The sequence below is a fragment of the Botryllus schlosseri genome, chromosome 10, assembly GCF_051294905.1.
Source record: "Botryllus schlosseri isolate E-star chromosome 10, Bs_hap1, whole genome shotgun sequence".
NCBI classification, from domain to species: Eukaryota; Metazoa; Chordata; class Ascidiacea; order Stolidobranchia; family Styelidae; genus Botryllus; species Botryllus schlosseri.
The window spans coordinates 12,623,270-12,646,790 of NC_137245.1; the positions used below are offsets into that span (position 1 = coordinate 12,623,270).

The 23,521-nt window shown below is 40.0% G+C and overlaps 1 protein-coding gene across 1 annotated transcript in view; it reads right to left on the reverse strand.

The window, feature by feature from the left end:
• The window catches only part of LOC145448206 (uncharacterized), a 56,615-nt gene extending 33,513 nt beyond the window's left edge, over positions 1 to 23,102 (reverse strand). The window contains exons 1-12 of the mRNA XM_080326558.1: positions 22,951 to 23,102; positions 12,838 to 14,280; positions 12,316 to 12,620; positions 10,834 to 10,938; positions 10,180 to 10,329; positions 8,956 to 9,036; positions 8,719 to 8,895; positions 8,473 to 8,662; positions 8,344 to 8,391; positions 7,849 to 8,109; positions 3,602 to 3,685; positions 3,214 to 3,372 (exon numbers count right to left, since the gene is read on the reverse strand). Of these exons, the coding sequence (XP_080182684.1) occupies positions 3,214 to 3,372; positions 3,602 to 3,685; positions 7,849 to 8,109; positions 8,344 to 8,391; positions 8,473 to 8,662; positions 8,719 to 8,895; positions 8,956 to 9,036; positions 10,180 to 10,329; positions 10,834 to 10,938; positions 12,316 to 12,620; positions 12,838 to 14,280; positions 22,951 to 23,083 (3,136 nt within the window). The 5' untranslated portion in view covers positions 23,084 to 23,102. The remainder of the gene's footprint in view (positions 1 to 3,213; positions 3,373 to 3,601; positions 3,686 to 7,848; positions 8,110 to 8,343; positions 8,392 to 8,472; positions 8,663 to 8,718; positions 8,896 to 8,955; positions 9,037 to 10,179; positions 10,330 to 10,833; positions 10,939 to 12,315; positions 12,621 to 12,837; positions 14,281 to 22,950) is intronic.
• Between the last annotated feature and the right edge of the window lie 419 nt (positions 23,103 to 23,521).

The window sequence follows — 23,521 nt, forward strand, 5'->3', positions numbered from 1 at the left end:
TTTAAATTGACTCGTAAATTTTGCTGCGAGTTACGAGTCAATCTACATTTCTGAAGCGTTGAGTCAAGTCAAGTCAATTTTCCAAGGTGACTCGAGTCAAGTCAAGTCACACGAAAAAGGTGACTTGAGTCATCCCAACACTGGTTCACGGTAGAAAATGTAAGTAGACCCGAACCGAGCAAGTAGTTGTGTCCACTGTCCATCTTTCTCAGGTTCGCAAACTTGCATTCATTCCATGACGCATAAAATTTGTCAATACATTCACAATAAAATTTCACTTTCAGAGTAATAACTCTCGGCGGGCCGGACTAAATCCCTTCGCGGGCCGTCTGTTGCCCGCCCCTGATCTAAACTATAGGCTAATTCTCGTTCGTAAATTAAATTTCAGTTGCGAGGAGCGTATAATTTCAGTACTCAAAAATATCGCATTTTACTACTCGAATCGAATCATTAAAATTAATACTCGATTCAGATTCGAGTACTCGTTATCGTAATATGACGTAGCCCACTCGAGAGCGGTTTAACCTTAGGTCACGGGAAAGTGATGCGGCGACCATTCATTGTGTATAAATTAGTTTGCAGATCAAACTCTCTGCATATATGTCGGGGAGAATATGGAATCAAAATGCGAAAATGAATCGGCTATGCGACACATACATCGTGTGCGACTACCAACAAAACCAGACTTTAACAAAATCATTAGCCTGAATAAGGTGACCGAGTGAAAATGTAATATTCGGCGATCTAAAGCGACCTATTTACATATTGTTCGGTTCGACACGATTCGATTTAACGGGAAAATTACCTATTCCGATAAACTTGATAGACACCCGATGGACTGGTAACGAGTTCACCAATATCGAACGTCGAACCATTGGCCATTTGGTACAAATCGAATTTCTATTGATCAGGTCGTGATGTCCACCCATATTGGTCAGTTACGGTTTAATAATAATCGCTCATTTATAGATTGAATTGAGCTTGATGTTGACGAGTACAGTGCCAGTGTTAAAACGCCGCATCAGAATTTTCATACTGTACACAACAATGCCACCGAGTAAAGTGCGTTCTAAAGTGCGTAAAGTGCAACTATGATGTTAGTCATGATTGATTTTTTTTTAATTAGGGATATTTCATATATCACAAACGTGATGTGATGAAGAAAATCTGAGGTCATTTTCGGATTCAGCGCCCCAAAATTAGCCAAAATCAGTTGTCAAATCCCAAACCTGAAATTTTGTGTAGACCAGTATTATTAGTTTGCGTACATTTTGTAAAATAGTCCTTTGAATAAAAAGAAATGAATAAAACATTTGTTACCACCCTTCAAGTCACGGCTCACCGGCAAACCTCTCGCGGCACCTACGTTAAAATCACTGTTGCTTGGAAATTCATGTCATCATCATCATCATTGGTTTATTAGCAATTTTATCAGTTCAATACACCACAAAAAAATGCGATACAATGAAAAGAAAGGAAGATGTCGAAGCGACTAGGAGTTGTCTATGGAATCGGACACCCACCTTGGCCTAGGCGATGTAAAGAGGAGGCATGTACACTGAATGAAAGTAAAGAAGATAGTATAGAAAAAAGAAGCGACAAGAAATAGGGCGGCATGTCATGGGAAGCGAGATCGATAGGTCAGTCGTGGCCCGGTAATCTTGAGGATGGACTGTATTTATTTAGTAGTAATTGCTTGTATTTCGGCTTGAATGTGGACATGCTCGTCGATTGCCGGATGGCCGGCGGGATACTGTTCCACACATCAGGTCCGGCATATTTGATAGAGCGATGATCTTTTCGGTCGATCATATGATATTTGGACGATTTTGATTCAGAGGTAAAGAAGTCATTGAAGTATTCGGGGCAACGACCGCAGTGAAACTGGCGATTTCTAGTTTCCGCATATCTTCTATGTTTAGGACGCCGAATCTCTTCCGCAGCGACTTGTTGGATGGGCAGCCAGGCCCCTTTGGGGCCCTAGCTATGATTCGGAGTATACTTTATGCTGTAGTTTCTGCAGTGGCTTGAGTGCAGTTTTACTGGCAGCCCCCCAACAGAGGATGCCATAATGTAACTTCGATTGAATTAAGGATTTAAAGAGTATCAGAAGAACCCATGCTGACATGAAGCGCCCAAGGCTGTAGAACAGGCCGCACTTCGGTGACAATTTAGTTTCTAGGGACTGAATATGACTCTTCCAGGACATGTTCGAGTCCAGTAAAACCCCGAGATATTTGGCATTATCTGTGTTGGAAACGGGCTGACCAGCGATATTCACGGTTAGGTTATTTTTTGAATTTACTGTCAGCAATTGGGTTTTCGAGGCGTTTATGCAAAGGTTATGTCACCATCATAAAGTTATTTTTTTACATTGGAAAACGCCATTGCGACGTCCTGTTGATAAAAAGTCGCTTGCAGCCCTTGCCCTACCAACCGATATTGTCACGAGCCGCCATTGTGAAATTGAAATGGTACATTGTAATGATGCGGAATATGCCGCCAGACATACAATTATATGACCTAGGCTGACTATGAGCAAGGGTTGCATTCTGAGACACTTTTCGAGCGTGACGATTCAATTTATAAAAACGGCCTGTACTACAAAGTTCCGGATAAAACACCCACTGCATATATTTCGGGCAGAATAGGGATTCAAAATGCGAAAATGTATGCGGCTAAGCGGCATATAGGCCTGCATCGGGTGCGACTACCAATAAAACCACGTAATAGTGCGTCAATCATAGATCATATAAGGGTAAAAAAGTGAATTGGATCGACATTCGGACGATTGGGCAACCGAGACTGTAAAAAGTTTTCAACATGCGAAGCAGCCTATGCCAACCATGTCTTCTCTTCGTGTTTGCTTTTGGGTGAAGCATTCACTGAAAATCGTTCTGGATACGCGTGGCATTCCGTATAGCTCCATTTTTTTTTTATTAAATGCATTGGTTGAAAGGGCGGTTGAATATTAGGGCCTGGAGCTTTTGTAAGAGGAGGCATATGTCAAATCCATATGATTGATATAATAGCCGATGATAGTTGTGAATTTGAAATTCTGCATTGTGATGATGCGGTAAGTGCCTCCATATATACAATTATACGCGACCTAGGTTGACTATGTGCGCGGGCTGCAGTCTGGGACATTTGTCGACTATGACTATTCAATTTATAAAACAGGCTGCACTACAAAGCTCCGGATAAAACACTCACGTTGGTTTGTTGGAATTGTTTGTTGGAATTGAAAATTTATAATGTAATTGATTCTGGTGGTCGTCTTGCTCCCGTGAATCTGATCTCCTGGCACAACGTTGACTGAGCTGTTTATGGTCCGTTGATTGATGTTATCGAATTCTGCCAACCTTACAGATCCTGTGACACGCGGGAACATTGTAATACGCATACGCCCAATGTTTCGTTGGATACTCATTTGTGAGCATTTGAAATTCCAGTTAAGATCACGGAAACTTCCCAGAATGTCCTACTAATATTAGATTATGCAGCGCTCGAATATGATTATATTTCAATAACATTAATATGAATTTATATGGATAATATTGAGGAAATAAATAGGAACTCAAACATTCCAGTAGTTACTTACTACTTTCTCCGGGTAACGAGGATTGAGGCACATCAGCGGCATCAGATTTTCGGTCTTCACCCCATTCCGCTGTATCAGATAACACTAAGAATGCAAAGACAGTAAATTGCCTACACTATTTGAGAAATTTTATTTGAATACCGCATCGAGGATTCTATTCGAGTCCTCTTATTCAGGAGCTGTGAACATCCACAACTTTGGAACAAACAATGACCATGTGAACAAATAGGATTGATGTACTAAAATACACCAATTACATTATTTAGCAAAAAATTAGTAGAACCGATTTTTTGATATTTCCTATACCATATTCCTTGATAAAACATGTTTCCGGCATTTTTTTGCCACAAGTGTCGTTTAAAAATGTCATTTTAAGCTTTTTAAACTTCCCACACCATGTTTTTCAAGCTCCTTTATAAACTGCGACGTCACATTGATCCATCGTTCATTTCATATTCCATCTTTTTGTTAGTGTGTTTGAAAGTCCAATAAGGAATTATGCGCATTATTACACAGTGATTTCGAGTAAAACAAAAAAACAGAAAGAGTGACATTTCTCAAAGACTATAGGAACATTTCAGAAGAAATTTTTGTATTTTAGTGATTGGTTTGGAATAGCAAAACACAATACATACAAAATTTTACTCAACCCAAATTTTGCAAAATTTTGTTACATGGTGTTATTTTTGGTCCGTAATAATAGAAGATTTCTCATTTGACAGATGCAAGTCACGCAAACAAAACCACTTCTGACGATTTTTAAAGAGTTGCAATTGTACTTGATGCATGAGTAAGCTATATTTGCTCATATTATTCTTTTCATTGGTGTTTTCTTACGCCCAATAAATAATTATTGTGATTAATACAGAGCAATTATGACTAAAATCAAAAATTAGGGAAATTTACATTTCTTCCAAATTTGGGAAACTTCAGAAAAAAAATTGGTATTTTTGTAATTAGTCTGGAATACTAAAACACAATACATCAAATTTTTCCGCCACATAAAACTTTTGCAAAATTTTGTCACGTGGTGCGAAAATGTTGCGGGCCACATGCGTGCTGAGAACCCCTGTGTAGCATTTCAAATAGTGAATAAGACCGTGATCGCGTAGCTGTTAATGACGTAATAATATAAGCTGCGATTGCTGGGGCTATAATGACCGTGGCCGAAGTCGCTAAACTGTAGCCTATATTGCGCTATCGATTGTGCATGTAAATATATATGTAAATTCCCTATTCAGCGTATGCTCTCTATACTTCCGTCTTTTACTAGATCATCATAGTACTTATACGCTATTTGTCAGTGCATATACACTATAGCAGATGTATGATAGCATAAACACCGTGAAAATGTAATTTACTATTGCACTATTCACGCTTGGCACGAAAAAAATCACATTTTCAAATATTTGAATAAAATTGTTTTTATGCTGAGCATATTTTGTAAAAATAGTGAGTTATAGACACCATATACGAGAGGACAAAGGCATCATGACGTCGTAAAAGCAGTCGCGTTATAACATTGCGGCTAGCGGGCATTTGACGAACCACAATTATAAGCAAAATGTGTTAGAGCTTATCAAAAATTGATCTGATAACAAGAGCTTATCAAAAATTGATCTGATAACAGAGCATTTGAGCTAATCCGGTTTCTGGTATAGTCCTGATAAGTGGGCTATTACTCATGTCATTGCCAAAGTCAAATTAAATCAGCGTTAGATTTACCTTCGAATATTGAAACAGATCAAACATAATTATTATTGTACCAATGTCATTGTTTCAAAACCATTTTAGCGCTCGTACCCATTGTGCTTCCAATAAGATTTCTCATACCCCCTGCTCATTTTCAACACAATTTCTGATGGAAGACCTATCCACAGAAATCGCGCGTAGCGCGCAGAATATTTTTTTCAGGTTATAAATTTCACACTGCAGTTTGATCGTTTGTTGTGTCCATGGTCGTACCAAGTCATGACATTCCGAGGCACGAGTCCTTCACGGATTATAGCGTTTTACGCGACTCAACTCGAGTCATTTTTATTTTATCACCCAGTCAGTCCGGACCCGAGTAATTTTACGAACGGTCGCACCCATAAGTCGAAATCACAATTTCCAGTCACGAATCATGTTTTATCATCAAGAACAATAAATGTGATGTATTAGCTGATCTTCCATCGCATGTTAGCTTTCGAAAGTCATGCGATAGTGAAGTTTGATGAGTTTTCAGGTTTTTGAGTAGTTTCATCGTGAACTTTAAGTTCTCAAAGCTAAAAAGAGATATGAGGCAGTTGAATATATTGTCGAATACTTGAATCATATAGATATAAATCCAGAAGCACACATTCCGAACCGACACAAACTTGATGTATAAGTTGAGACTCACTAAATGAAATGCGGAAAATCTGACTCTAAGGTTGAAACTAGGGAACTGGTTGCATTCATCGTGTCGATGTCATCCGTCGTGAAAAGGGTATGAACGATTTGCACGGTATATTTTTCTGTGGCAGGTTCTCTTTGCTTATGCGGGAATGTTGGCAATATATGGGAGCCAACATTTGCTCACAGTCCTTCATTTTGTTAGTGTGTCTGTATATCCAGGACAGAATTATGCGGATTAATACAGGCCAATTTTGAGAAAAACGAGAAATCAGGAAAAGTGACATTTCGTGAAGACTAAAGACAATTTAAAAGAAATTTCTGTGTTTTAGCGACTGGTTTGGAATAGACCACTTCAATTGGTGCCGTGGATGCAGTGCATAACCAACTGCGCCATTCGTTTCCCCGTCGCTAGGTATCGTATACATCAGGGGTGTCAAACATACGGCCCGCAAGCCGCATCCGGCCCGCCAGGCCATTTCATCCGGCCCGCGAAGCAATTCTGAGTAGATTAAAATAATGCTTATATTATCCAGCACATTTGTAACAAATGGTGAGATTTTTTGCAGGAAATACTTCTATTGAATATTCCCCCAAGACAGCAAATGCCGGGCATGTTCAGTTCATAGGCGACATTATGTTGTTGTTTGCGGTATTCATGGTGTTTGTCGACTACAATGGTCATTTACACCAAGCCGAGATTCCATGTTTGATTCCGTAATTGCCGACCTGTAGTAAGGCTCACTTCCAGACTTTTGTAAGACACCGCTTACGCGGATGATATGATGAGGAGGAGCATATAGATAAACCTCCAAAATTTAGGTTGTTGTCGTTCTGGAGTCGACCCCAGCTACCACCGACTACGGCGTACTGGTTTCATTCTCTCTAATTCGAAAACGCAAAATGTGCGCACTGATTTCAGAGTTTTGTGGAAAAACGGAATAAAAAGTAGTTATTCACATAATAGCCAACACGGCACCGTTATGTAGTTTACAGAAGATTATATCAGGTACACAATTGTACAGTCCAAATATCAATGATCGCGCTGCTGTGTTACTTTCCACCCAATAGGTCCCCGGACTTTGAGAGACACCCGATATGCGATTTCATAATAATCACCTAAATTCGAACGTCCGCGTTTACAGTTGAATATCTTGTATTCCGCACAGCGCATACGCTTGGCTAACGCCCTATTACGACTACAGCAAAGGGGGCATAGAAATATGCCAACTTATATCGTCGTTAGCGTCACTGTTTTATCGGTTCTTAAACTGTATTCAGCCGAACAATCATAATATTTTTGCCAATTCTATTGTTCGCGATCAAAGGTGTTGCGACTTGCTAGAATAAAACCTCTATGAGCCGTGTATAATCCATATATGCTTGATACTAAAATATTTAGGTGAAAAGCAAGGGTAGGAGGTAATATTTTGGAATCAGTCGACTGGTCCGGCCCGCGGGTGATTTGGAGCCTTGAATGCGGCCCGTGACGCAATTTGAGTTTGACACCCCTGGTATACATCAATATAGACTATCACTATACACTGGAATGTAGGGTTGGAATTAGCAATATGACGTCCCGTAACGACACGAGGTTCACGTTCGCGTTCACACAGAACCTTTCAAAAAGGTTCGCGTTCACACGAACCTGAACCTTTCAGAGGTTCACACCATCCCAAGTGCGTACTAAACATGGGTACAGGATTTTTCCCAGAATCTACTTCGCTACTGGCCCCCTCTGACCATACCATGCCCCGATTTTAAGATGGAGCAGTTAAACTATGTTACAATATTATCCATTGCAATGAATTCCCAATTCCAACACATGATGACGCCGAAAGAAATATGAACACATGAAATTCATAAACCACCTTTGCTTTGATGACTTGCTGACCCATAACTATTTTGCTTGATTTGGTTTCCAGCTGCAAGACTATCTGGGTCTTGTCGAGTGAACGACGAACGATGGATTTCTTTGCGTTCAAGATTGGGACCCGGTGTCTTGTCGACAGATTCTTCACTTTTTGTAGCAAGTGTTTTCGTAATAGGTGTCCATCGGTTTTGGCCTGTAGCCCCAACTGAGCTGCTGAGCCCATTATTAACGTGTTCGTCCTCATTCAATGTTACAGAGCCTTAATAGAAAAATATTGCAAATCGCAGGTTGATGAAAGATTCATCACAACAAAATCCCACAATTTGAAAAACAGTGATACGGATAAACTGAAAACATCTTTGATATCATCATCACGAAAACTGAACGTGGAAGGTCATTACCATCATGTCTTTCTTTTAATTTCGAACATGGTAGAAAGGCGTTACGAATTGGAATATTGGTTACATCATGAATTTGACAATACAAAACCTACCTGGTTGATATCGAATGGAAATTACCCCCCAACCATCGTGATCGTCACCTGAAAGCAAAAAACGAGTTGTGAACAGGATACCATATTGCAAAACAGACACAAGTATTCCGACAGGCAATTATTTCTCACCACATGAAACTTCAAACTCTGTATCATGAATGCATGAAATCTCCTGAACCTTTTCCAATTTCTCTTCATCTAACATTTCATTCTTTCGCCAATACATCAGCGACAGCTTCTCACAATTTTTGATGAGAGAAATGATGTCCTCGAGTGAAGGACTATATAACCAGTCAATCACGCATCTGATGGATTTGATCTATGAAATAATGTAAATCAAAAAACATACAAGTGACATCATACAACGATTTTTACTTGATTTTGATGACATGCTTGCAATATACTTTGTATATCATACGCATTTCTAATGAGAAATATAGAGTGAAAGTTTGCGTCGACACCAAAACTGGACATTTCCTTTCCATGTTCGAAAATGTCGCAATATTCTTCTGTGGAAGTCTTGCCTTCCACTTCAATATCCAAGAGTTCAACCTTCAAGGAAAACAAATAATTGTGAATAATCTGTGAATTCCATGAACCACTGACGCTTACCTGATATTTCTTGACATTATCTTTAATCAGGGACCAATCAATGTTTCTGACTTGATAAGAATGAAAGAGCAACTTGTCCACCTGAAAATATTCGTGTTATCACCTGATAATGACACAGTCATGATAGCGATTGAATAAGGCGGTAGCTATTTGTCCGGAGCTCGGAAAATGTGAGCCTTAGCTACTGAATGGATTATAAGGGTAAGTTTTGCCGGATACTAAGAATTAGAAAGTGCTGTGGTGAAATACCAAAATAACTTACGTACAGCTGTACAAGAGAGATTCGTGTATGCTAGATGCAGCAAGAAAACGAAGCAGTGAACTAAATTTCAGTGTTTTGTTGAGTTTTGATCCTCTCTCCGCACAAGTGTTCCTAGTTAACGGCAGAGATGGTGACGAATCGCACCAGGATGTTGCACAATCGGTGGTTTCCAACCTTTTCTAGTCGTGACTTCAGTTCCATTCTGAAGATGATCCGTGGCCCAGCTCAAAAGGGCAGCACCTTTGCCCAGATTTACTCGGCCTATTTTAAACGCCGATTACGTTCAACATCTTCCCGATCCCCAGAATCAAGGAGGACAGCGCGTTGCGCGAAGAAAAATTTCAATTCGCATACAACTGATTAAAATAATTTTAGTCATCTTGATTTACGCAATTTGTTTTGTCTTCCAAAGTCCGGACCTTTAAGCATATTTTAGAATTCCCTCCAGGTGGCAGTTTCAACAGTAAAATTCCGGACATGTCCTGGAAATTCCCGACGTAGGGCCATCCTAACATATGTGGTCCTACATTGTACAGGTGTTGTAATTTTAAATCCAACCCCAAACTACTTAATAAAGTTTGTGGTATTATAATTTTATAAACTCCTATATTAGTGGAAAAAGTCTACAAGCTTAGCCTCTGAGTACGTACTACAAATAAAGAAAAACTCTTCGAGAAGTCGAAGTGGATGAAAAGGCCCAATTTCGATCCAACTAGATGTGCGGGAATCAAGAACTGACCATGAGATGTGGCCCACCATAAGACACCGCTTTTCATGCCCGGCGTTCACAGAAAAATCAGTGGCTATCAGTGTGTGGCCACCGGCAAGCTGAGACTCCTACTGTCTTTTCCCAACATCAATCGCGGCCGCCGATGTCGGAGCTCATCCGAGGGTCTTCGCGCCGTTTGTTCACAAAGACTCAATCATGATTAAAAATATTGAATTGAATCCTTGTAGATCACCTTGTAGAATAATGCTTTCTCTGACATCGATTGTAAATCATCATACGGAACATTGATTTTGATAGATTCCGGCTCTAGAAGTGTTTTGAAAAACATTGTAGTATTGAATCGATCAATGTTGAAGAGCCATTCGAACTCAAGCGTTGCTTCCTGTGAATGTAGAAATATTTTATTACCCCACATCCACCAATTTTGACTCTGTGTTATGGTTGCTTTACTACAAGATTCATTTTCCAATATTAAAGAGCATGCAATCACAAAGGAAACACAGTGCTTGTTTATTTTGATCCAGTTAATTGGTGAATATTGATTGCATATTATAGGGTCCTGCTCTGACATCATGTCGAAATGCGTCATATCCAAAATTTTCAATAATTTATTACATATCATGTATGAGATGTAAGGTTAAGATATATTCATACCGATGGATCTACATTCAATCATAATTGTGAAATAAGCAATCATAATTGTGCTTGAGATCAACAAAAGAATTACCAACATAATTTAAAATGGAACATCTGTCTGTAGAGCTGAATGGGGGTAAAATAAAATGGGAGTTGATAAGAAGTTTGTTATTTTGATGTCGTTGGTCGTTTATGCTAGAGACAGGCCCACACTTTTTACTGAAACCTAAAATTACTCCTAAGATCTCACCTTTTTTCTGAAATGTCCGAAAATACCTTTGCCGCTTATAAGTAGAATACCTCCTTCATTCAACAATTCAATGTCATGATTGGATGTTGTGGTCAATTTGAGAATCTGAATGTCACTCAGATATAAGGATGATGGCAATTTGAATACAGAAACGGTATGTCCAATTAAGATTAATGTATTGCATCGTGATTAGAAATTCCAGACCATCACCATATTCACTAATATCTAGAAGGATAAATACCAGAAAAATGACAAATGCATCAATTTGCGTTATTTCCGCAGGTTATAAAGTTATAGTATTAAAAGAATCAGTGGTAATAGGATTCTCTAATACACACAGTAAGATACAACGAACAGACAGGAGGGTGTCGAAACTAGAAACGACCATGCGTTGTCGATCAATGCACATTGAACAATTGCACATAAACCTTGGCCAACTGGTATTAGTTTTAGAGCAGTTGCAGTCATTTGATCACTGTGCAAGACTTTCTTCATTAAACAAGAATGAGATTGTGGCGTCAAAACACCTCCGTGCCAGAGAGATAATGCTCATGACTTCAACATCGTTCACAACGAACTAGGGTCACAATTAAAACAAATATGTTTAAAACATGGATCTTGTTTAAAACATGTTTTTAATGTTTTTTTTATGTCATGACGTCATAAATCTTTAATTGTGACGTCACATTTGATTGGCATTGACAATTGAAAATATAGGCGAAAAGGGCTTCCAACCACTGTCATAAAAAGGCCAAAAGAATCTTTAACCAGGACTAGGCCTACATCGTTATGCAGCTTGTTTACGGTCGGTGGTCTTCATAATCAGAACACTCATTCCGCATCAATGATCTTTATCTATGCTATAACTGTTGAAACGATGACGATTTCGAGGGCTCCAGCAACCCCACATCGTATACGTCGACTATATTGGTTGCAAATCGTCAGTAGGCTCGAAAGTATTTACACAATTATGGAATACTTGGACAACCTTCGAAAAAAATAAATTTGTTTTTAAATAAAGGATTTGTTTGAAATGCTGTTCAAAACTTGCATGAATACAACCTTACAACGAACCAATATGCTCGCATACGTCCCATATAACAACAATAGATTCTTTGCACAGATTTCAAAACTTGAATAACCCGGGGTTGATCGGGTACACAGCATATCACAGCGTAATTCAAAATCTGATTGCCGTGTAACGTTACCTACAATTTCTGACCCTCTACTATTCTCAATGCCAGGCAAGTGGAAACTAAAGAGTAATCTGTAGCCTACCCAAACTACCTACCTACCCACAAAGCCCCAGAGACCATTGTCGTAGTTATTGTTCAATCGTAATGCAAAAACATAGTTTGATGGCTTGCTCTTTTATGCTTTTTTACATCACCACCATGTACGAAAGTTTACTTGATAGTGTTGTATGTAATAGTTATTGCATAAAAGCATTCCATCTATCGTCTTGTTTATTTAAATTCTCACTTGAACGCGATCCTTCAGATATTCAGCAATAACCTGCAAGTTGTGATCGTTGATACGGCAATTTCCTAAATTCAAATATTCAAGAAGTGGACTTCTTGCAATCAGCGATCCGACGACATGAGCTTGATCAAGACTTAATGACATCCCAGACACATCAATCACGGAAAGATATGCAGTCGCTTCGATGTTGTTGGATTCATAAATCACGGTGTATAGTTCCATGCGAGTGAAGCTGTCACTCTTTGTCTCGAGTTTCGAAAGGAGCGATCGAGAAAGAAGTTTTTGTTTCCTTGTCTGATCAGACACTATGATGCAAAAATAAGATCATTAATTTGAATTAATAGCTAGTGAAGAGTATAGATTTGCTCAAATCAACTTTTGGAAACTTATGCCAAATGTTGCGATGATTCCACAAATCTCTATGCTTCGTGGAAGCAGTTTTGGTAGAGTCCTAATAGATATGTTGTTGAAAACCACACGTATAGGCGGACAAGTGGAAGTAAGTTAAAGATAACATCTGACCTTCATGAAGCTCATTTATCGATTTTGAGAAGACGATTCCTCCAACGAATCTGCGAACCACAGACCAGTGGCTGTTATGCAGATTTTTCTCGGAGAATTTAGTGAACTCATTGAACTCCATTTCAGTAACAAAACTCGCGGCAAGAAATTCCTGCATACTTTGATGGCAGAAGAAGAATTTGAAATTTCCTTCCATCAAATGACGGCTCAGAAGGTTGTTTCCAGGAACTTTTGTTAACAGATCTTGAACTTTGTTTGCGGTGAGTCCGAAATGAGTCAAGTCTGTTTCTTGGAATATAACTCTTTTTTCTTTCATGCCTTGAAAAGCCATCGCTTTTAATTTCTTGATTATTGCCAAAATTTCTTCACGATTTCGAATGTTTTCGATGCTTTGAAGATTTAATACGATACGGTTGTACAATTCCGTGACTGTAGTGGGAGGAGGTCTGTTTGGGTCCCTTCCCATAACTATTGCCGTAAGGATTAAGAAAACCGGCACAGTAACAAGTTGGAGTAAACGCGGTGACATAGTTTCAATTGTTCCCCACAGTTCATTCCCATTGTCACCAAGCAAAAATATGAAAAGCTTCCGCGCATCTTGAAGAGTGAGGCCGTTCAACTCAATGATTCTCTTGGGTCGAGCCAATGCCGGTAACTCGGAGACTTTGAATTCACGCGATGCAACCAAAATTTTAACGTGGCGAAGAATATTGCGAGCTAGGATGTTGTACATGATCGTAGAGGTATTCCTCTTGTCATACTTTTTCATTTTTTGAAGAGTATTTTTATCAAAATTCCAACTCACTTGATCAAGTCCATCGAAAATTAATATAGCTTTCGTTTGATTATTGATCAACCATTCAAAAGCCTGGTCTGCTTCGGACTCACTTTTGTAAAGACCGTCAAATAAAAATTTGGATGGTTTTATCGAATTCTTCTCTTTGACATATCTCAATTCAACATAATGCACCATTTCATGTTTGCGCGAAGACATATTTTCATTTGCAGTGACATAACTGAGTGCTTGCTGTGCTATTCTTTTAGTGAGAGTTGTTTTTCCCGAACCTGCTGATGCAACAATAGCGATAAACCCAACCTCGTCATCTGCTACTAATTCCTCTCTCTGTCCTATTGTTGCCATAAAGTCTTTTAGTTCAATTACTTTATCTTCGCATTGTTTTTGGCAGTGAAACCCAACTTCCGCAGTAAACTGATGTTTGTAATCTTCAGTTCGAGGTCTATCAGAGCTTGAGTTATTTTCCGTCAATTCCAATCCATGATGACCTTTGTAGAAGGCACTGATGTCTACCTCTAGCATCTGTGGATGCACTTCAAAACCTGGTTCATGAAGCTTTTCATGCTCGAAGTCTTCAAGGATGCGATCTCGTGTTATCTCCTTGGTATGGTCATTGACAACCTTTATCAGATGTTCTTCATTGACTTCTGTTAAATAGAGGTGTCATACTTAAACGAATATATCTAAAATGGGCTGACACCAGCAACCCATTGGAGAGCTACCGACAGCAAAAACTAGAAGTCGTAAGTTACATCGGAGGAAGTCTTAAGTTATGTAGAAACCTGTTATAGAATTATACTTCCAAATCGGGTTAAAGCTTTTATTTAGGCTACTTCGTAGCACATATGTGCCTATGAAAAGCGATATATTTTTCATCCCACTTATGAAAAGATGTTTGCTTTGTCCATTCCCATTATTCTAGTTGCAAAGACCGTGTATTGAATAGTCCGTGTTTCTTTTTCTCATAACATCGACTAAACTTTCAGATTTTTTTCGTGAGGAGCACACGGTTCCAAGTTGGTATTTCTATATGGAGAGCATCATTTTTCTCTGTTGTTTTTATCTGTACTGCGGGGCTCAGATTGCAAATGACGCTACTAAAATCGAAAAATGAAGTCGCATTAAATCGCGCGCGGTGCGAAGAAATTTCAAGCTTAATTTAAATCTCTCAAAATTTGGAGACAATTCGTAAATTCAATTTACATGTCGACGGCCACCAACACATACTAATTGAATCTCGTTACGACTCTCGACGGCCACACAGATTTCCTTCCGTGGCCGCAGATTGGCCACCCCTGTGGCCTACGACGTACGCCGGCTACGTAATAACTTTGCAAATAAACAGGCATCAAAGAAAATACATTTCTGGCTCAGCTTATACAGCCTATGGTTTCAGTTCACGCATTAACCTTCAAAAGTAGGTTTTATGTCTTTGCATATGGCCGCATTTGGCCCGTTCTGCTTTTGCCTGATCCTAATTGAAGTAAGTTGCCGTTAAGTGCGCTTATCGATATAATGTAAACTATTCCTTCATTACATCAAATTCCAACCATATTCATTTTCTAATCAAGCGTATAAGTTCTAAAGCAGGATTCACCAACTCAAATGTGCTCGCATACAAATTTTTAAATTTTTGATGACGCCACTGTCTGCATCATCATTAGAGGTATTACATGTATTTCGACGGGATTAAATTTCTGAATGAAAGTGAACCGACCTTGCAGACTGATATTCCACACACATCTTGAAAATGTGATGTTAATATTGTAGCAATACACGCCCGACACAAAAAAAAATCACTTTTATCAGTATTTGAATAAAATTGGAGAGTAAGCATGAACTGTCAAAATTATAACATATAGACAACATGCGTGAGGACAATAGAATGATGTCATCATGAAAACTATAGGGTTATAATTCTGCATATAGTGGAGATTTGAAATGCCACAATCATGAGAAGAAGAAAAAGGAACTTAACAAAGATTGATCTTATATCACAGCATTTGAACAATATAGCCTACTTTAGGATTCGGGTGTAGGCTAGTCCAGATATAGGCCGGTGGTCGGGAACCTTTTTTGTCCGAAGAGCCATATTGGCCCTATTTTTTCCATCTCAACTCCCAAAGAGCCATACATGCCAATCAACTATTACGTCCCAATTGAAAATTGAATTGAAAATTCGTGACATCATGGTGGCACTAATTCGAACTCACTACATGGGATTCTCGTGTGCGCCATATTTTCTCTGTAAAAACTGGTATTTATTGCTCGAAAATAAAGCTCGAAACAAGAGGTAAGGCACAGACGGGCAAAACCTCACCATTGATAACGCAATTCATCGTAAGTAGTTTAGAATTTATCATAACTGATATTAATCGAATGTGACTGTCACACTGATTCCGCAAATCTAAATACTTGACTTCTTAATCCTCAGAGTATTCGGCGGTAGCATAACGTTGCGCCACACGCATACATTTTATCGCCGGCACTACACAGAGCTATACTTATCAATCAAGAACGTGGATAGCTATGGCGTTGTGTGTAATTCGAGTTTGTAATTGTGAATGTCACATCCACAACAGTTCATTTCGCACCGTAGATCAGGAAGACAATGCGTATTTGAAAACTGCGTTTTGAAATGGGCGTCGCCATGTCTGCTATGCTCTTTGATTAATCAACGTATCGCACAAATCAAGATTTCGAGACGGGTAAATGGAATTCGCGAGTGATACTGGCCGCCGGCGTGACATTAACTTAAATTTGATGATATTGAAAAGAGGGGGTCCGAGACCTAAACCTGAAGACGGCATTGTCTTTACCTAGGGTTACCATATTTTGGAAATCCGAAAAGAGGACACTTTTTCAAAATTTTCAGACTTACAATACCGGAGGAAAATTTACCAACAAGACGCTGCAATATTGATCAGTACAAAAATACATATTTGTCAAAGAGCCATATCTTATACCCAAAAGAGCCATATATGTCTCGCGAGCCATAGGTTCCCAACCTTTTTCGACTCATCGCCCCCTTTTGAAGCTCCACAGCGATCATCGCCCCCCCCAAATATTGGGAACAGAAAAATGGGTATACAAATTGGGATCACCGGCGAGTTGACTAATAAAAAAAAAGGTCAACTTTTCGGCTCGACCTCGAAATTACACTTTTACAGCTAAATTTTCGTGAGTTGACTCCAATCAGGACCGTAACAGCACTTCGTCAGCCCCCCCCCCCGAAAAAAAAACGTTGGTCTTTGGCCCCCATATGGTGATAAACCAAACCCCAGACCCCCTCAGCCAGTGGGTCTTTTGTCGCTACATATTAGCTACAACAATATTTTATCCTTTCCCTCCTCACGTAATCAGATTTACCGGTAGAGCTGAGAGTGGTGTGTTGCAAAAGGTAGGACCCCTAAATAATAATTCAGCATTGCATATATATGTATACATTGTATATATATCGAAGTTTTCGGTCAGCACAAGGGCATTCCTTTTCGGTCAAGGTCTTCTCGCTGCTGATCGTTCTGGCATACTTCTGGGAGTCGTGTGTTACATGACCTATAACTTCATATCATAGGCGCCGAAGCTGGGCATGCAAGGCATGCCAGGCATACCTAGACATTTTTTTAGGTATGCGGCATGCCTAGAATTTGGTTTGGCATGAATCGGCATAAACCCCGATTGTGTTATTTAGAACGAATCGCAATGTAATTCCGTTTACGACATTACCTGCTACCGCTTATGTGAGCGAGGTAACCCGTTGCGCGCAGCCAATTAGCTACAAGCGCGTTGCCAATTAACGAGATTTGTCTGTGCACAATGTAACGCGACGCGATCTCCAGCTGAGATGATCGCGAAATTGTGTCATTGATTGCCGTGCGCTCGGCAATCATCGCTTGGGACGCTTGTTTGCTTTATCGCGTCTCCGACAGGCCTAGTTTCACTCGCTTGAGCATGATTAACAATCACATCAGCAGTAGGCCCGGTGCCATCGCTTCCTGCACTATCGCATCTGCATTGGCGCACACGATATTATCGCTTGCCTACACAATCGCATCTGCAACAGGCCTGGTACGAAAGATATCATCGCTGGCCATTGTGGCCAACTATCGCGTCTAGAGCCGAGCATGCGTTGGCTCCCATCTCTCGAGTTAGCTCCAATCTTTCGATGGCGTGGTGACAATGCCGTTACGTGTTTGTTGGTTAGCGATTGTAATTAAAGAGCGACATCGCTGACCTGAATGACATCGAATGTCCGCCGACATGTGCGATTGTGAGTGCGCCGTGCATGCGTTAGTGAATTCCGCTAATACCTAAACATAACCATCAGAAGATGTGTGTCAACTGTCAAGGCTTGAGTTGTAAAAGACGAGAAAGGTTTGAACAACCTGAAATCGGTGCCATTATAGAACAGATTCCATAACAACTCTGACATTTTGCCTTGCGCAAATCGTCGCCGAGGTTACGTAATACGCGTTGATAAGCGGCGTATTTAATTGTTCGCTAGCGATCAGGGACTCGCCAATTGACAGCACTTCCGGACTCGTTGACAAGCTTATCATACGCGCAAGTTTGTTAACACGAAGATATTGCATAATCGGCATTTATGCAGGCACTTAACCCTCATGAATTGATGCTATATTATCCCTAATTATCAATTCCGTCGGATCATGAAATCATTCCTTTGTGACGTCATCGAACTCGCATGCCTAAGGAAAATTAACGTTCGGCGCCTATGCTTCATATGTCTTGGTGCGTAATGGTGCAGTAATGGCCGACGCCGAAGTCTATATTTCAAAAATCATGCGTACTTTTTTGGGGAGAAGAGTACCCCAAATCAAGACATATGACAAATTGAAATCACGCGCGGCGCGAAAAATTTTTGAAAAAGTTGGATGAATTTCTAAAACATTACTCTATAATTTATGTTAATTCACGCAATAATTTTGGGCCCCTTCGAGTTCGCCCCCCCCCCTCAATTGGAGGTTTGAGGTGCGGCAGTTACGTTCCTGACTTCATATAGCCGTTTTATAGCGCCATCGCCCCCTTCGTTGTTTTCGCCCCCTATCGCCCCCTTCGTCCGTTTTCGCCCCCCTATCGCCCCCTTCGTTATTTTCACCCCCCTAGACCGCCAAATCGCCCACGTTGGGAACCACTGGGCCATACTGTATTGATCATGTCATTGCCCAAGTCAAATTAATACATCGCTAGATTACCTTTGAATATTTGAACAGATAAATAGCAACTCCAATATAATAACAATATATATGTCAGTCATGGTAATAGAAATGTCAAATCCTCAAACAACTCATTGATATGACAGCGGCATAGCGTGCCAGTACGTTACTCGATACCTTCAAGCGGCGCTAATAACATGGAAAAAGTTATCCTACCCCAGATGTAACTAAGTATACATCAAAGGGATCACGGAATGCCAATGGTTGCCTTAACGACTTGCTTAGATAGTGAAATCTCACACTGCGACCTTCTGACAGTGTTGGGACGACTCGAGTCAACTTTTTCAGATGACTTAATTACCTGGATTCGAACCACTCTGCATCAATGACTTGAGTCTGCGTTTCAGAAATATGGATTGAGTATTGTGACTCGAAGCAAAATTTCCTAGTCAATTTCAAGTCATCAAGTAATCGTCAACCAAGTCGCGGTTATAGGTAGGTATGTATATGTTCTCGACACGCTGATAGGATTTAGGTGAGCAACCAGTAATTCAACGATTCTGCAGCCTGGTTTTACAGAGCCTTCGTTGGTATGTCACAAATAAATTGAACGCAAACAGAGTGACTAGAGCAGAGGTTATCAACATGCGGCCGGGAAAGTCATATTCTGGGGACCACGGCGGGATTTAGAGCCCAGAAAGTTCCGCAACTATGGACAAGCAAGATCACAACAATCTCATCTCATAAGCTCGTCCAGTTCAGTTTCATTATATAATACGGCCTCTCAGTAGCAGCAGCGTCATCTTGATGGCGAACAGGCTAACATTGAAACAAATGCCCCGGCTTGCCGAGGCCGTACGTCGCAAACGATTACTGAACCACCAGCAACAATGCCGTATTTCTTTCTCTAATTGGGTGCTCAGTATTAGTGAATCTATGCTACCTAATGCTCTGAAATATCGTATAGTTTTTAATTGAGTTGCACTCAATCAATATAACAAGTAGGGCATTTTTTTCACATGTCATAAAAGTCAAAATTACGTCAAATTGTAGCGTTAGGTTAACAAACGTCAAAATTGTTTACAAAGTTAAAATTTTTTTTGCAACCTGCATTCCGTTTGTATCGCAGATTTTGCACTGTTAGTGAATTTATCATGCGACATTTTACAGCTTGTAGCCTACTTTATACGCCTACCGTTGTAGACAGCCCATTGTCTGCTCATTGTGAATCATAAACATTCAAATGAAACAAATAGGTTGACATGGTGTTATGCTTAACCGCAATATCCCAACTGAAGCAAGACTGCGTCGGCATTGCATGGTTCATATATCAAGAAGCGCATTATTAAAAATTGTGATCTAGACACCATTGTTTGGATGAAGCAACACGGTTTGTTACCATGCAGCAGTTCACGCACAACTTCAGTGTTGTCAGCCAACAACTGCTGCTGTTGAACGTTCTTTCTCCATTTTTGGCAAGCTAATTATTAAGGACAGACACTTTCTACCCGAGAATGTTGTTCTACAAATTTTTTTAAATATTTCTATCATAATGCGTAATGTAACTACTGGAAGTCTTCATAGGGCCGGATTTCGTTAAAATAAAGTTTTTTCGTGTAAGTCAGTTTGCAAAAAAGTTTTTTTTCAGGCTAAAATACTTTGTAAGTACAGACAGTTCCAACCAGAAATGCAGATATGTGGTACAATTCTGGCATTATGTGGGAAAACACCTAATTTCCATACGTTAGGTCAAATTTGGTCAAAATTTTGATTTTATAGGTCAAAATCTTCAGTTTTTTAGGTAACAAAATCGCCCTAATAATAAGGTATCCAAGAAAATGGAGTGTACCCACAAGTACAGGATATTGCCAGCAAAAGGAGTACTGTGAGAGTGCAATAACCATACCAATTGTCTCATCTCCTTCGGAAGTATTGCCTTTAGAACGAAACACAGTGTCAGTCATAAAATTGTGTAAGGAGGGCTCTATATAGGCTCTGCTAAGCATTCCTAACGTTAGGACTGGCTCATGATACAAAGCGAAAATTGCGTGCTCGTCAGAATATCCGCTGTTTATCCGAGTTTAAGAGAAAGTATAGGTCTATGGGATAGTACGGTGTAATGAATGACGGAGCCGGAACATGCTACGTGGAACCTTCGTTGAAGCGTTCAACTTATTTTTATTTCGATACTGCAATATTGCGGCTTATGACCAATGTTCCCTCTAATTTTTCACGAGTCTGCGCAAACGGGGCACGCACTGCGCAGGCCCTTGGACAACAGTACGCAACCAGGCTACCCCATATGGTGATAACCCGAACTTCTGAGGGGATTTGCCCCCCAGACCCACCTCGGGCTCTGCGCTTTTTGCCGGTACTTATCGTCTACATTGGGTGCCCGATTAGTGGTTGTGTCGCCTCAACGCGCGAAGCGCGTAAAATTTAGATTATTCATGATTGAATCGCTCAATATGATCGGAATTGCATATATATTGCTATCAATTTTTATCCTCACTATGCTCACATAATCAGATTTACCGGTAGAGCTGATCAAGTGAGGTGTGTTGAAAGGTACGCCCTCTAAATAATAATTAAGCATCCTTGGAATACCCGTTGGTATAATGACTTCGTTACATGATGCGATTTCGTGACCTCCATCTGCTATGTCAAAAGATATTGAAATCGCCCAAACGTACTGAACTAAAAGACGTACACGATTTCAAATTAGTATTTCTTTACTGGCAAACAATGTTCCCTCGATATGGCATTTCTCTTGTTGTGGGACTCTGATCGCCAGGACAGGGACTTTTAGCGCTAGCCATTTAGGCGCTTCTGGACAACTAAACATATATGTAGCCTATATATATAACGAAATTTTCGGTCAGCACAAGGGCAGTTTTTTTCGGCCACGGTTTTCTCGCTGCTGATCGTTCTGGCGCACTTCTCGGAGTCGCATGTTACATAGCCTATAACGTCATGTCTTGGCGCGTCACAGTGCGGTAATAGCCGACGTCGAAGTGCCCATTTCTGTAATCATGCGTATTTTTTGTTGGGAAAGGGTACCCAATAATCAAGATATCTGACAATATTAAATCGCGTATTGCGCGAATTTTTTTTATTTTCAAATTCAAAAAAATACACCATGATTTATGTTAATTCACGAAATAATTTTGGGTCCCCTTCGAGCTCGACCCCTCCGATTGGGGGGTTTGGGTGCGGCAGTTACTGTCCTGACTAAATCTTACGCAATGTTCATGCCACGCGGAGAAGACTATTCATTAGTTTCTCGCAGATTAACTTCGAGCTAGCCCATTGTTATTTATAACTTTGTTAAACCATGTTATTTCGCCATTCCTAGAAAATAATGCGCTATCGAAATGACATCAATATCGCTCACGTTTACGAGAACATACTAAAAATATCTCTTTCGTGAGGCGCACTTGATTGCAAATTCTCATTTCTTTACGGAGCGCAATATTTACCTTTGCGGGCCGCACTTGTACCTCGGTTTCAGACTTCAGTGATAACATTATTTGCCCCTGCCAATGTTCCCTCTAATTTTTCACGAGTCTGCGCGCCTGCGTGGTCCATTGGACAACAGTGCGCAGCGACTAAAAAAACATCACTTCGGATTTTTTGTGCGCAGCTTAGACTTTCTGTGCGCAGAGACCGTTTCAGCACTGCGCATTTGCGCACGTGCGCTGCTTAGAGGGAACATTTCTTATGACCCATATTCAATTGGAAATATGATCCTTTAGCTATGTTGAGTTGGTGACCGCTGGATTAGAGCATGCATTGTCGCAGGCTAGTAGCAATCTATCAATAGCAGTACATTTCTGTTCGATAGACTGCCCACTGCTCACCTTAACGACCCTCTTGTATGATATATATAGCATTGATATAGTTTATTCGTTTATATTACTCGTTAATAATTGTATCGTATGGAAATCAAGGTGGATTGCGGGTGGATTGCGTATTTCAACATATTCATCAAGTTCTTCTCTGATTTGAAAATTTGACCTACCGCAACCAGTCATGTTAGTAATTTATAATGTAATTGACCCCTCGGCCCTCATTGTATTAAAAATTAATCAGGCAAGAACATTGTATGCACAATGAAAACGAAATTCGTAAATTCACGCTCACCTGGTTCAATATTGGCATAAGTAACATGAGTGGTAAGCTGATCCCCAGCAACCACATTCACTGAGCTTCCAATAAATGTTTGTTCAACGTGTTCACCAACAGCCAATGTGGCAGATCCTGGATATAAAAGCATTTGTGAGATTTGTGAGCATTTCCTGTGCATGGTCAGAACAATTGTTTAGGCAATCATCTTTACATTTGATAATCACTTTAGTAGCGCGCCAACATCTGTCGCTGAACAGCAATTTCGTGACTTTTGAGATCAATTTATAGCTTCAACATTGCAGCGTTGCCGCAGCATGAGGTCTGTCGGTACTAGGGTTGCATTTAAAACAAAAATCAATTAAAAACAAACATGTTTAAAACGAGGCCCTTGTTTAAAACATGTGTTTTATTGTTTTTTTGTTTGTTTTTTAGGCCATGACGTCACGAAAATTCAATTGTGACGTCATAGTGGTTTGACATTGAAAATTGAAAATATAAAGCAAATATTGCTCATTTCACGAAATATCTGTACTATTGCTGTTGAACCGACTATTTTTAGGGTTCCAACCATCCCATACCGATATAT